A 12306-nucleotide genomic window follows, 5' to 3' on the forward strand; every position below is an offset into this window, starting at 1 on the left:
GGGTTTTTTAGGGGTAGGCTCTCACTCTAGCCCAGATTGACCTGGAGCTCACTCTGTACTCACAGACTGGACTCAAACTCCCAGTGATTGTCCTACCTATGCATCCCAAGTGCTGGGATTAAAGGCATGTGCCACCTCACCCAGCCATGAATGTGCTTTATATCTCCCTATATACAATTTCTTCTGGTTGTGAAAATATTTGGGGTAGTCAAACATATTTTGAATGGTTAATTAATTTCTTATTTATTAAAGAGGGGAATAGAGAGAGTGTGTGCATGTGTGAGGACACTAGGTCCTCTTGCCACAGCACATGAACTCCAGACACAGGTACCGGTCTCTGCATGTAGCTTTATGTGGGTACTGAGGAACTGAACTCATAAGCATAGGCTTTGCAAGCAAGCTCATTTAACCACTGAGCTATCTTTCCAGCCCTTGAATAGCTAATTAATGCTGCAAAATTTATAATAACAAACAAAAATGAAAAGCAGCAGTACCTGTGCCTGGGTGTACACTCTCCAAAGAGAACAGAATCTTTTAACCTGAGTAATTATTTTCCCCTTTACACTTCACTATTTTTCTTTTTTTAAAATTTTTATTAGCATTTTCCATGATTATAAAAAAAATCCCATGGTAATTCCCTCCCTCCCCCCCACACTTTCCCCTTTGAAATTCCATTTTCCATCGTACACTTCACTATTTTTCAAAAATAAGTTTGCACTATTTACTGGTTGTCAGACATTACAATAAATGAATGTTTACTGTTACTGGAAACTGAGTCATACAGAGATGACAGCATAGATAAGAGTGGAGAATCAGAAAATTTATTCACATCGACATAGACTCAGGGGAATAACTTTCCAAAGCCTGAATACTGAGCTCAAAGGTTTTACAGACAAATATAACAGGTAGTCTAACATCACCTTAAATTCTATTCTTTTCTTTTCTTTTCCTTTCTTGTCTTTTTTTTTTTTTTTTTCAAGGTAGGGTCTCACTCTAGTTCAGGATGACCTGGAATTCACTATGTAGTCTCAGGGTGGCCTTGAACTCATAGTGATCCTCCTACCTCTGCTTCCCGACTGCTGGGATTAAAGGTGTATGTCACCACACCTGGCTTCACCTTAAATTCTTTACAGTATAGGTGGGTTACAAGTTTCTAAGACTACATGATTTTGCGGGGGAAGAAACAGAAAGTTCCTTAGCAATAAACCAGTGATAAGGAAGTACAAATGTAGAACAGAAAGTTGTTTGTTCAGGAGTGCTTTTACCCATGGTTTGATCTTGTAAGATATCTGACTGACCCCAGATGGGACTCAGTGGCCCAGTTGTGCTGGGTTATGATAAGAATAGGACAAGGTTGTTTACATTTTTGTTTTTCGGCTTAGAATCTGAGGTGTTTGGAAAAGCACAGAAAAGGGGTGAGGGGCTTTATTTTAATTGAAATCACCACATTCCCCCCTTTTGATGTCTTCTATGGGTATTATAAAGATACATCATGTATTTAGTATCACCATAGATGTTAACCCTTTGATATCCCTGGAGGAGTATCTGGAATTTTACAGTCAGTCTTGATTTTTTATTGTTGTTTTTGAAAACTGATCACAAATCTAAAATGTGTTATAGGGCTAGAGAGATGGCTTAGCAATTAAGGTGTTTGCCTGCAAAGCCAAAGAACCCAGGTTCAATTCCCTAGTACACAAGTAAAGCCATATGCATAAGGTAGCACATGTGTCTGGAGTTCATTTGCAGGCCCTGGTAACATCCATTCCCTTTCTTCTTCTAATTAATAAATACATAAAATATTTTTTAAAAAACTAATTTCTGAGCAGACATGGTAGAACATGCCTTTAATCCAGCAATTGAGACGCAGAGGTAGAAGGATGGCTGTGAGTTCAAGACCACCCTGAGACTACACAGTGAATTCCAGGTCAGCTTGGGCTAGAGTGAGACCCTACCTCAAAACACCACCACCGCCAAAAAACAAACAAACAAAAAAACTAATTTCTGGTGTAGAAGAGTCAAAACAACTTAAGAATTTTCACAGAAATGCCACAATCATCTTTTGCTCCTAATAGGGAGCTCAATCCAAAGACATTCCCAAAACTATGAGGCAGGCCCCAGAGACTACTTGCTGGAGAAGCACATAATGGCCAGGAGGGGGACAGATTGGGGGTGGGGGGGGAGTTATAGTGGCAGACTTCTCACAACTGGCTTGCAGCAACCTGAACACTCCCCAAATCTCTCTAGGCCTTAGCTTTTGCTCTGTAAAATAAAGGAAATACATTTCAAGAACTCTGAAGCCTTCCAGTACAGTTTTCTAGATCCTCAACTATTACTACATGAGGAATTATATTTGATTAACTTCATGCACAAACAGGCTTTAACTGTCACTAATGCCTCGCTCAGGTGTTCCAAATGTCTGTTTCCCAGGTTTCTGACTCACCCACCACCGCGTCATTCAGCTGCTTCTCGTCATCATCCTTTTTTTTTTTTTTTTCCCCAAGGTAGGGTTTCACTCTAGCTCAGGCTGACCTGGAATTTACTATGTAATTTCAGGGTGGCCTCGAACTCACAGCAATCCTCTGACCTCTGCCTTCTGAGTGCTAGGATTAAAGGTGTGCGCCACCACGCCTGGCTCGTCTTCTTTTTTTGAGACAGAATGGCCACGCCACAGCCTCTAGCCACTGCAAGTAAACTCCAGATGTATGTGCCACCTCGTGCATCTGGCTTTACATGTGTACTGGGGAATCAAACTTGGGTCCTTAGGCTTTGCAGGCAAGAACCTTCTGAGCCATCTCTCTAGATCTTATTTTCTAATATAAATACTAAATAAATAAGTATAAATATAAAATAATAAAAATACTTTTATCTATAGATTTGAAAGCAGAGGGGAATGAGAGAGAAGGGCCTCCTGCTACTGAAAACAAACTCCAGATGCACGTACCACTTTACATCTGGCTTTATAAGGGTACTGGGGAATCAAAGTCTGGTCTTTAGGCTTTAAAAGCAAGCACTAAACTGCTGAGCCATCTTTCCAATACTTTCTTAAATTTTTTAAAAATTTTTATTTATTTATTTGAGAGACAGAGGCAGAGAGAGATTGGGCACACCTCGGCCTTCAGCCACTGCAAATGAACTCCAGATGCATGTGCCACCTTGTGCATCTGGCTTATGTGGGTCCTGGGGAATGGAACCTGGGTTCTTTGGCTTTGCAGGCAAGCACCTTAACAGCTAAGCCATCTCTCCAGCTGTTGTTTACTATTTTTTTAATATTTTAATTTATTTTCAAGGAGAGAGTGTGTGTGTGTGTACACATGTGTGCACACATCAGGGCCTTTTGCCACTGTAATTCCAGGCGATGCATCACTTTGTGCATCTGTTTTTATGGGGTTACCTGGAATTGAAACTGTGCCAGCAGACTTTATAAGCAAGTATTTTAACCACTGAGCCAACCCCCTCCTACCCTCTTTCATTTTCAATTGTCTGGTTAGAAAAGTTAGGCTGAGGGTTGGGGAGATTGCTCAGAGGTTAAGCTGCTTGACTGCAAAGCCTAAGGATCCAGTTTCGATTCCCGGTACCCACCTAAATAAAGCCAGATGCCCAAAGTGGTACATGTATCTGGAGCTTGTCTGCAGTGGCTAGAGGCCCTGAGGGCACTCACATTCTTTTTTTTCTCAAATAAATAAATAAAATATTTTTCAAGGGCTGGAGAGATGATTTAGTGGTTGAGGCATTTGCCTGCAAAGCCAAAGGATCCTGGTTCAATTCTCCAGGACCCACATAAGCCAGATGAACAAGGGGGTCCATGCATCTGGAGTTCCTTTGCAGTGACTGGGCCCTGGTGCGTCCATTCATTCTCCTTCTCTCCCCGCCTCAAATAAATAAATTAAATAAATATATTTTTAAAAAAGAAAATAATTTTTAAAAACTTAGGGCTAGAGAGATGGCTTAACAGTTAAGGCACATGCCTGCGAAGCCTAAGGACCCAGGTTCCATTCCCCAGTACCTATGTATGTCAGATGCACAAGGTGGCATGCAATAGGGCCTCTACAGCCAGTGTAAAAGAACTCCAGACATATGAGTCATCTGGCTTTAGGTGGGTACTGGGAATGGAACCTGGGTCCTTAGGCTTTGCAGTCAAGCGCCTTAACTGCTGAGCCATCTCCCTAGCCCTCAGCCTAACTTTTCTAACCAGACTATGAAAAAGAAGAGAGGATCAGAAAGGAGAGCTGAGGTTTAGAGGGGGGTGGGGGGGACCAGCTTATGGCCTCCCAGCTAGTGAGAGCAGAGGCAGGATCTGAACCTATGGGTGTGACTGTCACCTACACCATTTCAGCATCACATCTTTGTGCAAAGTATCATAGACTCAGAAAGTACTGGGAAGTGGTAGCTATAACCACCTGATATTCGATAAAAATGTCAATAATACTCATTGGAGAAGACAGCCTCTTCAGCAAATGGTGTTGGGAAAATTGGATATCTATCTGTAGAAGGATGAAAATAGATTCTTCTCTCTCTCCATGCACAAGAATTAAGTCCAAATGGATTACAGACCTTAACATCAGACCTGAACCTCTGAAACTGCTAGAGGAAAAAGTAGGGGAAACCCTTCAACATATTGGTCTTGGCAAAGACTTTCTGAATACAACCCCAGTTGCTCAGGCAATAAAACCACAGATTAATCACTGGGACCTCATGAAATTACAAAGATTTTGCACTGCAAAGGACACTGTGAATAAAGCAAAGAGGCAACCTACAGAATGGGAAAAAATCTTCGCCAGCTATATATCTGATAGAGGATTGTATATCTAGCATATACAAAGAACTCAAAAAGATAAATAATAAGAATCAAACAAGCCAATTAAAAATGGGCTATGGAGCTAAATAGAGCATTCTCAAAGGAAGAAATATGAATGGCATATAAGCATCTACAAAGATGTTCTATGTCACTAGTCATCAGGGAAATGCAGATTAAAACTACATTGAGATTCCATCTCACTCCTGTCAGATTGGCTACCATCATGAAAACAAATGATCATAAATGTTGGCGGGGATGTGGAAAAAGAGGAACCCTTCTACGCTGCTGATGGCAATGCAATCTGGTCCAGCCATTGTGGAAATCAGTGTGAAGGTTCCTAAAACAGCTAAAGATTGATCTACCGTATGATCCAGCTATAGCACTCCTAGGCATATATCCTAAGGACTCATCTCATTTCCTTACAAGTACATGCTCAACCATGTTTATTGCTGCTCAATTCATAATAGCGGGGAAATGGAACCAGCCTAGATGTCCCTCAACTGATGAGTGGATAATGAAGATGTGGCACATTTATACAATGGGGTTCTACTCAGCGGTAAAGAAAAATGAAGTTATGAAAATTGCAGAAAAATGGATGGATCTGGAAAGGATTATACTAAGTGAGGTAACCCAGGCCCAGAAATCCAAGCGCCACATGTTCTCCCTCATATGTGGATCCTAGCTACAGATGATTGGGCTTCTGTGTGAGAAGGAAAACACTTAGTAGCAGAGGCCAGTAAGTTAAAAAGGAGATATAAAGGGAAGGGAAAATGTTACTTAGTAGGTTGGTATTGTATATACGTAACTACAATGATTGAGATGGGGAGGTAATATGATGGAGAATGGAATTTCAAAGGGAAAAGTGTGGGGGGAGAGGGAGGGTATTACCATGGGATAATTTTTATAATCATGGAAAATGTTAATAAAAATTGTGAAAAGAAAAAAAAAAAAAAAAAGTACTGGGAAGCGTAGGAATTTGCTAAACCTTGTGCACTGCATTACTGATGAATCTTCATGTTCCCAGTGGCCCCATATATAGAATACAAGAAAGGAAATGCAGTTTCATGCCTATGCTTTGGACCACTGTCTTCAAATCTTCATTTGGATTGGGAAAAGGGAACAAAAGGCACACGAAACACTGAGCAGCACTACATGACAAGCCGCTGCTCAACTAAAGGCCACACCTACCTGTTTGGGAGGAAGTGCATCTTGAGAGACAGGATCAAGAGTCATAAACTTTTTGTCTCTAACAATACTGAGAACATCATAGAGAACACACATTTCGGTAAGGGCACTTCTCAAATTGTTTCTCACTGAATCCCAAGGCCATAAGGAAGGCTGAAATTTTACCAACCCTAAAAATGGAAAGGAAAAACAAACACGGAAGCATTAGTCATACTGAGTAAAAGAAGAAAGCTCATTAGAAAGCTCATTTAGAGGTTTAAAATACAAAAAGAGAGGCTGGAGAAAGAGCTCAATGAGTAAATTACTTGCTGCACAAGAACCTGGGTTTGGGCCCCTAGGTCCCGTGTAAAAACTGAGGGTGGTGGCCTGGTGGTGTGTGCCTGTAATCACAGAACTGTGAAGTCAGAGATGGTGAATCCCTGGAACTCACTGCCTATCTACTGAGCTCCAGATTCAGCAAGAGCTTCTATCGCAAAAGAATAAGGTGAGCTGGGTGTGGTGACACATGCCTCTTGTCACAGAACTTGGAAGACTGAGGTAGGGGGATCACTGTGAGTTCAAGGTCAGCCTGGGCTGGAGTGAGACCTTGCCTGGAAAAAAACAAAACAAACCCCTTCCCCCAGAAAAGAAGGTGGGGAGAAATTAGACACTGGGATGTGTGCAACCTGAGTGTGTGTGTGTGTGTGTGTGTGTGTGTGTGTGTGTGCGCGCGCGCGCGCACACACACACACGCGCACACACACACACACACACACAAAGAAAAAACATGGAAAGAACTATTTTCTTTTGAAATGTCCTCTTTCTATTCCTTTCCCATATTTTTTTCCTGAATCTTTGTTAACATTCAATACGAATAATAATACTCAATACAATGTGACAAAACAAATAGGTCAATTTCCATCGGCTAATTCGTTACTAAAATATTTTACAAGTTTTGAACCTAGGGTCTTGTGCACACCAGAGGAATGTTCGACCGCTGAAGTACATCCCAGCCCTATGCAAGATTTTAAACCTGCTTCCTTTTTATTCCTATAACTTGAATTATTAACTGGAGAGGGCCTCCAAACTACAAAAAATGTACAAAGCCACAAGTGTCCTACAATGCCAGCATTGCTAGAAGCTTTGTGAGCATAGCTTCCTTTTTTTTTTCAAGGTAGGGTCTCACTCTAGCCCAGGCTGGCCTGGAATTCAGTATGTAGTCTCAGGGTGGCTTCGAACTCACAGCCATCCTCCTACCTCCGCCTCCCAAGTGCTGGGATTAAAGGCGTGCTCCAACACGCCCGGCCTTTAATTACTTTTTAATTTAATGCATGCTTACTGCATAGAGTACCATCAACCTTACCTTTGATTCTCTTCCCTCCTGATACATGGCCACTATTCGCAGGGGGGTGCACCCTTTAAAAGGTTTTCCTGTGCACTTGCATATATATATATATTCCCATATTATCTTGTACCCTCGCGTTTAATAGGTTTTGGAAACCCCCAACTCCTATAAATCGATTTCCCTCTTTTACACATTGTATACACGCTGGAACTCAGATGCACAACATTTAGGTATTACTACAGGCCAAGTGCTTCTGACAACACCAGCATTAAGTCCCTCGGATACATTCTGTTGATGTTCAACTCTTTCTGCGGGTTAGTGGATCAAGGCAGATACGTGCTGTATTCTAGCACATATAAAACGGCTAGTCTGTCTTTCCCCACACTGGATATTAGCAGTCTTACTTTTTAAAAACCAACTGTATGAGAACAGTATCTCTTTCTTGGCAGTGTCTCACTAAACCTTCTCCTTCTGTGAAGGTGTATGGGGGGGGGGGGTCTACTCATTTTCACGTTCCCAGAAACAGTGACTGGAACGGGCGCACGCGGAGACCCAGCCCGGCCTCACCCTCCTCGTCCTCCTGCTCGGCGCCGGCTCCAGCCCAGTCCTGCGCGTCGCCCTCGGGCCCCGCCGCCTCCTCTTCCTCGGAGCCCGAACCCTGGCTGAAGTCGATCCGCTGGGCCAGACGCGCCAGGTTCTGCGACATGGACAGTGGCTGCAGGTACGTCTCGGTGCCATCCAGGCCCACCTCCTGCACCTGCTTCTCGCAGGCCGACTCGATGCTGATGCGCACCGCTCGCACCCCCGACATGCTGGCGGCGGCGGCGGGAGGCTGAGGGCCCCCGCGCTCACACGCTGGCGAGAGGCTGACGCCAAACACCGCGGCCTGGCAGCGCCGCCCCCACAATGCACCGCGAGGCTCCCGCCGCGCCTCCCGGAACGGAACTGAGCAGGCTCAGGGCTCCAGCTGCCCGGACGCTTCCGGTGAGCCGCACAGGGCGTGGGGAAAGCTTCCTCCTGGGAGGGGCGTGGCAGGTGGGGGATTGTTAGTGAGTTGCTTGGTGGGTCTCGTTTTTTTTCTTCTTCTTCTTCGAGGTAGCGTCTGGCTGTATCCCAGACTGACCTGGAATTCACTACATCACTGGAATTCATTCGTCTCAGGGTAGCTTTGAACTCACAGCGATCCTCCTGTTTCTGCCTCCTGAGTGCTGGGATTAAAGGCTGTGTTTGAGACAGGGTCTCAGTAACCTATCCTGTCCTGCCACTGGCAGCAATCCTCCTGCCCAGTGCTGAGATTATAGACATGGGCCACACCACACCAGCCTATCAGTCTGCATTTAATTGTTGCTTTCTTGAAAGTGATGAAGGAAAAAAGTTGAAAGACGAAAAGAGGCAAGAAAAAGAAATGAATGGGTCACTGGATCTTGCCAATGAGAGTCTCGCCCGTTATGAGATTCTGAGCTTAGAAACTTGGCCGAAGAGTTACAAAATATGACCAAAATTTGAGGAAAGCAATCGCCTAACGACCCAAATTCAATTCTCCAGTACCCATATAAAGCCGGATCGCGCGTATCTGGAGTTCTTTTGATGTGCCTATTCTCTTTCTCTCTCTAAAATAAATAAACTTTAAAAAAAAAAATGAAGGGCCAGGTGTGGTGGCGCACCCCTTTACTCCCAGCACTAGGAAGGCTGAGGAAAGAGAATCGCTGTAAATTCAAGGCCAACCTAAGACTACATAGTGAATTCCAGGTCAGCATTGGCTAGAGAGACTATCTCGAGAAAAAAATATGTATATATATTACATAATTAGTTTATCATCTGGCTTGTTAGGAGCTGTAAACTCTGTGATGGTAAATGTCTCCATCAAACAAGACTGGTGCAGAGCCTGTGATTAACAAAACTTATTTCATGGGCAGGAGAAATGGCGCAGCCTTAAAAGCACTTGCTTCCAAAGCCTAAGGGCCTCCAGCTGCTGTGAACTAAGTAGCAAGATGAAATGCTTTCATACCAATCTTACATTTATAAGCCTATCTCCATTGTGAGTCTTCATGTGTCTTTCAGCACTGAGGCAGTAACAGTGCTTGAAATTAGTAGTTCAGGGCTGGAGAGATGGCTTAGTGATGAGAAGACCAACTAGTATAGAAAAGTGGCACCAAGAAGTAGGGCTGTTACTATAAAAAACTTGACTATGTGGTTCATAATCTTGCAGAACTCCTCTGTAGGAGAGATTTTGAAGAGTGTGGTCTGTGGTCTATAGAAACCCTAGAATAGTAGAGGTCAGTGGCCCCTTCTGAAGGTGGGAATATGAAAGACCAGAAGGACAAGAGAAATGCAGTCTAGCCCCACCTTGGGAGGTTTCAAAAGGAATGCGGACTCTATTCAGAATCTGATTGTAAACCGGGCATGGTGGTGCACGCCTTTAATCCCAGCACTCAGGAGGCAGAGGTAGGAGGATTGCCATAAGTTCAAGGCCACCCTGAGATGACAGAATTAATTCCAGGTCAGCCTGGACCAGAGTGAGACCCTACCTCGAAAAACAAAAAAAAACAAAAAACAAGCAGAATCTGATTGTAGGCCAGTAATTTTATATCCTGGAAAAAAAAAAAAATCCTGCTGCTTTCTGAAAATTTGAATGAGGCTAAATTTAAAAGTAATGGACTAAGTTGTTTGGTAGAGGAAATTATAAGACTGCCTAAGTTCCAAACTATGACATGATTACTATTACAACGAGTAAATGTGCAAAATGTGGTTTGGTGAGGAAATGATTGTGATTAAACCTAATGATGACCATTCAATAGAAGAACCATAAATAAAACAGAAGCTATTTTAAAAGTCACAATGTCTTTAGGTATAAGCACCTCATCCTTGGAAATTAAACACTTATACATGAACCTTTATCTTAAGACTCAGTTTCTTTTTTGTAGAGTTCATTGACAGTACCAAAGTAATTTATGTCAGCCAGCAAAACAGTTGTTTTTACCCCATTACTGAAGTCACAACCTGCCGCTTTCAGAATCTCTCCCATGTTTGTAAGAGCGTGTTTAGCTTCTTCTGCGACTCCTCCTGGCACAAGCTCCAGTTGAAGGATACGTGCCTCACTGTCCTGGAATGTACACGTTCCTGCCCTCTAAGCAGCTTGGCTGTAGGGACTGATGGCTCCCGGGCTTTCGCGGTGCTGATCACCTTTCCGACCAGAGATGCCATCCTCCTCTCTTGCGGACACCCTTGGAAGAACACTCCACACCAGCTCTACTCACATCTCAATCTGTCTTAGTCCCTTTTTAAAAAATATATGTGTATAGTTTTTAAGCCGGGCATGGTGGCACATGCCTTTAATTCCAGCACTCAGGAGGCAGCGGTAGGAGGATCACTGTGAGTTCGAGGCCACCCTGAGACTACATAGTGATTCCAGGTGAGCCTTGACTAGAATGAAACCCTACCTTGAAAAACAAAAAATAAATAAATAAAAAGAAAAAAGAAAAAAAAAAGTTATTTATTTGAGAGAGAGAGAGAGAGAGAGAATATAAATGGGTGTGCCAGAGTCTACAGCTGCTGCAAACGAACTCCAGATGCATGTGCCCCCTTGTGCATCTGGCTTACATGGGTCTTGGGGAATTGAACCAGGGTCCTTTGTCTTTGTAGGCAAGGGCCTTAACCACTAAGTTATCTCCCCAGCCCATAATCCTTTTTTTTCCCTTGACTTCTTTTATTTATTTATTTATTTATTTGAGAGTGACAGACACAGGGAGAAAGACAGATAGAGGGAGAGAGAGAGGATGGGTGCGCCAGGGCTTCCAGCCACTGCAAATGAACTCCAGACGCGTGTGCCCCCTTGTGCATCTGGCTAACGTGGGACCTGGGGAACCGAACCTCGAACCGGGGTCCTTAGGTTTCATAGGCAAGCACTTAACCACTAAGCCATCTCTCCAGCCCTCCCTTGACTTCTTGATTATAATAAAACAGAAGTTGCCACCTGGAGTGACTGTTTTAAAGTGCTTATCTGGTTTGTTTACCAATTTTGGTAGTTTCTTACAAATATCAGATGTTGGCTGAGTTAAGAATTTATAAGAAGTAGCCAGGTGTGGTGGCTCACGACTTTACCCAGCACTCGGGAGGCAGAGGTAGGATCGCTGAGTTTGAGGCCACTCTGAGATTACACAGTGAATTCCAGGTCAGCCTAAACTAGAGCGAGACTACCTCAGGGAAAAAAAAAAAAGAAGAAGAAGAAGAAGAGGAGGAGGAGAAGGAGGAGGAAGGAGGAGGAGGAAGGAGGAGGAGGAGGAGGAAGGAGGAGGAGGAAGGAGGAGGAGGAGGAGGAAGGAGGAGGAGGAGGAAGGAGGAGGAGGAAGGAGGAGGAGGAGGAGGAGGAGGAGGAAGGAGGAGGAGGAGGAGGAGGAAGGAGGAGGAGGAGGAGGAAGGAGGAGGAGGAGGAAGGAGGAGGAGGAGGAGAAGAAGAATTTCTTCCTCCATGGTGTCTGGAGTTACATTAGCATGTTTCCTAATTGACTCTTTAAGTCTCTGGAGAGAAGTAATGGACAATTCCTGTTCTCCATGTATTATCTAAATGAGCCAAATTTCTAAGGAGACAGGATAGCAGAGAATTTTCTGGTATCTTAGAAGTTGATCGTCCCATCCACAGCTGAAGTTCCTAAGTGATTAGAGAGTGCCTCAGGTTTTTTGTTTTTTTCTTTTGTTTTTCTGAGATAGGGTCTCACTGTAGTTCAGGCTGACCTGGAATTCACTGTGTAGTCTCTCCAGGTGGCCGCAAACTCATGGCGATCCTCCTACCTCTGCCTCCCAAGTGCTGGGATTAAAGGTGTGCGCCACCACATCCAGCTACCTCAGTATTTTTTATTAAGATTATTCTTCCAGGCTGGAGATACGGTTTAGGGGTTCAGTGCTTGCCTGTGAAGCCTAAGGACCCCAGCTCAAGGCTCTGTTCCCTAGGGCTCATGATAGCCAGATGCACAAGGGGGCAAATGCACCTGGAGTTTGTTTGTAG

General features: G+C 43.8%; 1 protein-coding gene across 2 annotated transcripts in view; it reads right to left on the reverse strand.

Moving 5' to 3' along the window:
- The window catches only part of Med17 (mediator complex subunit 17), a 37011-nt gene extending 28833 nt beyond the window's left edge, over nt 1-8178 (reverse strand). For both annotated transcript variants that reach the window (XM_045146511.1, XM_004661933.2), the window contains exons 1-2: nt 7872-8178; nt 5984-6150 (exon numbers count right to left, since the gene is read on the reverse strand). In XM_045146511.1, coding sequence (XP_045002446.1) covers nt 5984-6150; nt 7872-8115 — 411 coding nt within the window. In that variant the 5' untranslated portion in view covers nt 8116-8178. The remainder of the gene's footprint in view (nt 1-5983; nt 6151-7871) is intronic.
- Nucleotides 8179-12306: the final 4128 nt, after the last annotated feature.

This window comes from Jaculus jaculus, chromosome 3 (assembly GCF_020740685.1).
Source record: "Jaculus jaculus isolate mJacJac1 chromosome 3, mJacJac1.mat.Y.cur, whole genome shotgun sequence".
In the NCBI taxonomy this organism is placed as follows: Eukaryota; Metazoa; Chordata; class Mammalia; order Rodentia; family Dipodidae; genus Jaculus; species Jaculus jaculus.